The 2,298-nt window shown below is 45.6% G+C and overlaps 1 protein-coding gene across 1 annotated transcript; it reads left to right on the forward strand.

Moving 5' to 3' along the window:
- Positions 1-1,151: 1,151 nt before the first annotated feature.
- On the forward strand, positions 1,152-1,634 carry LOC108680580 (antifreeze protein Maxi-like). Its single transcript, XM_018169453.1, has one exon. The coding sequence runs from the start codon at positions 1,152-1,154 to the stop codon at positions 1,632-1,634; it is 483 nt and encodes a 160-aa protein (XP_018024942.1).
- Positions 1,635-2,298: the final 664 nt, after the last annotated feature.

Consider the following 2,298-nt stretch of genomic DNA (forward strand, 5'->3'; position numbering starts at 1 on the left):
TTTCAGCATGCAATGTCATACGGTTAACACTATATGCTGCGCGTGGATTTATGCGTTCATGCACTGTCTGGTAAACATGGATGGAGAATATATAGCCTGTCTGTTTGAGGCCAGGTTTGTCAAGGAATTTTTGAAGCACGGTAGGCCCAGCTGTTCATGAAGAGGCCCGCGCGTTATCTTTGGCCCACAGGCTTCAGCAATGGGCCCATCAGAACGGCCTATCTGGAGGCTTATCGTTCAACAGACACTCCGGCAAAATTGCAAGGCCGGCAAGCCAGTGCAGTGATAGAGCAATCACAGCTACCTCCACTCCTGCTAGATTAAATACCGCTCCTTCCTGTACTTGTGAAACATAAAATCGGTGCAGAATGCAGTCCATATTTGGCGGCACAGTCTACCTATGCTGAGAATTTAGGTATGCTTTCCGGAATACTAAAAAATATAACTTAGTACTCACTGCAGTGAGTGACAGAGAGCGCATTTTCTCGTCGACGAAAACGTGAAGTCACGGATGGACAGACGGACGGACAGACGGATATGGCTGGCACAATAGTGCATTTATTCCATAAATGAGAAAATGCGCTAAAAATGGAGTACTCGAATGTCAACTATTTTATTTTAATGCTAAGCAATAGCTGGTGCTGTCATGTATGCTTAACCTGACAAACTTCTTTGCTACAGTTGAATGTTTCCATTTTAAGTAAGTTGTAAAACAAAAGCTCCCAAGCAGACTAAAGAGCATTATATGCTCGAATGATATAAAATGGTGTATATACCACACTCTATAATTTAATTGAATATTAAGCGAATTGAGGAAATTCTTTATCTTACAACAAAATCCCCTGGTCCGATCTTACGAACTGCAACACAAAAAAATCAGGAGGCCAATTAGGCTTTTGAATATTTGAATCGTATATTAATTGAACACTCTAGTTAAACCAACTACATGCATAACCTGGAATTATGTTCTACCAATAGCTTTTAACAAATCTGAATTGATCCAACATTGGATGGCATGAGCTGCTTTTGCAAGATCATTTACGAAAAAGTTTGTGACTGGCGCCGCCAGTAGGGCATTCCTGTGCAGAGCTTCAATGGATCCGCTCTGCAGAACATGGCAATGGTCGTTCGTTGGCATTGCTTTTGACATTATGTCGACTTGGGCGCAAAGCGATCGCACCGCCGCCGCTAAAAATTCTGTGACTGCTGCAGCTAGAACGGCTGCTGCTGCTACAAACGCTGTGGCCGCTGCAGCTAAAACGGCTGCTGCTGCTACAAATGCTGTAGTTGCTTTAGCTGAAACGGCTGATGTTGCTACAAATGCTGTGGCTGCTGCAGCTAGAACGGCTGCTGCTGCTACAAATGCTGTAGTTGCTTTAGCTGAAACGGCTGCCGTCGCTACAGATGCTGTGGCTGCTGCAGCTAAACCGGCTGCCGATGCTACATATGCTGCAGTTGCTTTAGCTACAACAGCTGATGTTGCTACAAATGCTGTGGCTGCTGCAGCTAAAACGGCTGATGTTGCAACAAGTGCTGTGGCTGCTGCAATAAAACGGCTGCCGTCGCTACAGATGCTGTGGCTGCTGCAGATAAAACGGCTGCCGTCGCTACATATGGTTTTGCTGCTGCAGTAAAACGGCTGCTGCTGCTACAAACGCTGTAGCTGCTGCAGCTAAAACGGCTGCTGCTGCTACAAACGCTGTGGCTGGGGCAGCTAAAACGGCCGCTGCCGCCACAACCGCTGTGGCTGCTGCAGCTAAAACGGCTGCTGCTGCTACAAACGCTGTGGCTGGGGCAGCTAAAACGGCTGCTGCTGCTACAAACGCTGTGGCTGGGGCAGCTAAAACGGCTGCTGCCGCTACAAATGCTGTGGCTGCTTTAGCTACAACGGCTCCGCTGTAACAGATATCAAAAATGCAGTGACTGAAACGGAGGCTACAGCTAAAATGCAGGGATTGCAGTGAATAAAACTGCTCCGCTTCTTCAACTGTTGTCGCTACTACAAATGCCGTGAATGAGCGGCTCCGCTGCAACAGTGGTTGCAAACTGCTACCGACTGTTGCTGCAATTGCTTGCAGCCGCTGCAACAAACGATGTAGCTTCTGCTGTAACTGCTTAGCCTCATCATTTAAATTCACTATTAGTGTGCGCCGTATTGTATAAATTTCACTGCATTGATCAAGAAGTTAAATAAGAAGATTCCCGAATGAGCGTAAACATTAAAATTGTCGGATATTATAATTATTATTATTGTGATTAGCAAATTGCGATAGTATTGTAATTAGATTCATTAAAACT

The sequence above is a fragment of the Hyalella azteca genome, unplaced genomic scaffold, assembly GCF_000764305.2.
Source record: "Hyalella azteca isolate HAZT.00-mixed unplaced genomic scaffold, Hazt_2.0.2 contig11717, whole genome shotgun sequence".
In the NCBI taxonomy this organism is placed as follows: Eukaryota; Metazoa; Arthropoda; class Malacostraca; order Amphipoda; family Hyalellidae; genus Hyalella; species Hyalella azteca.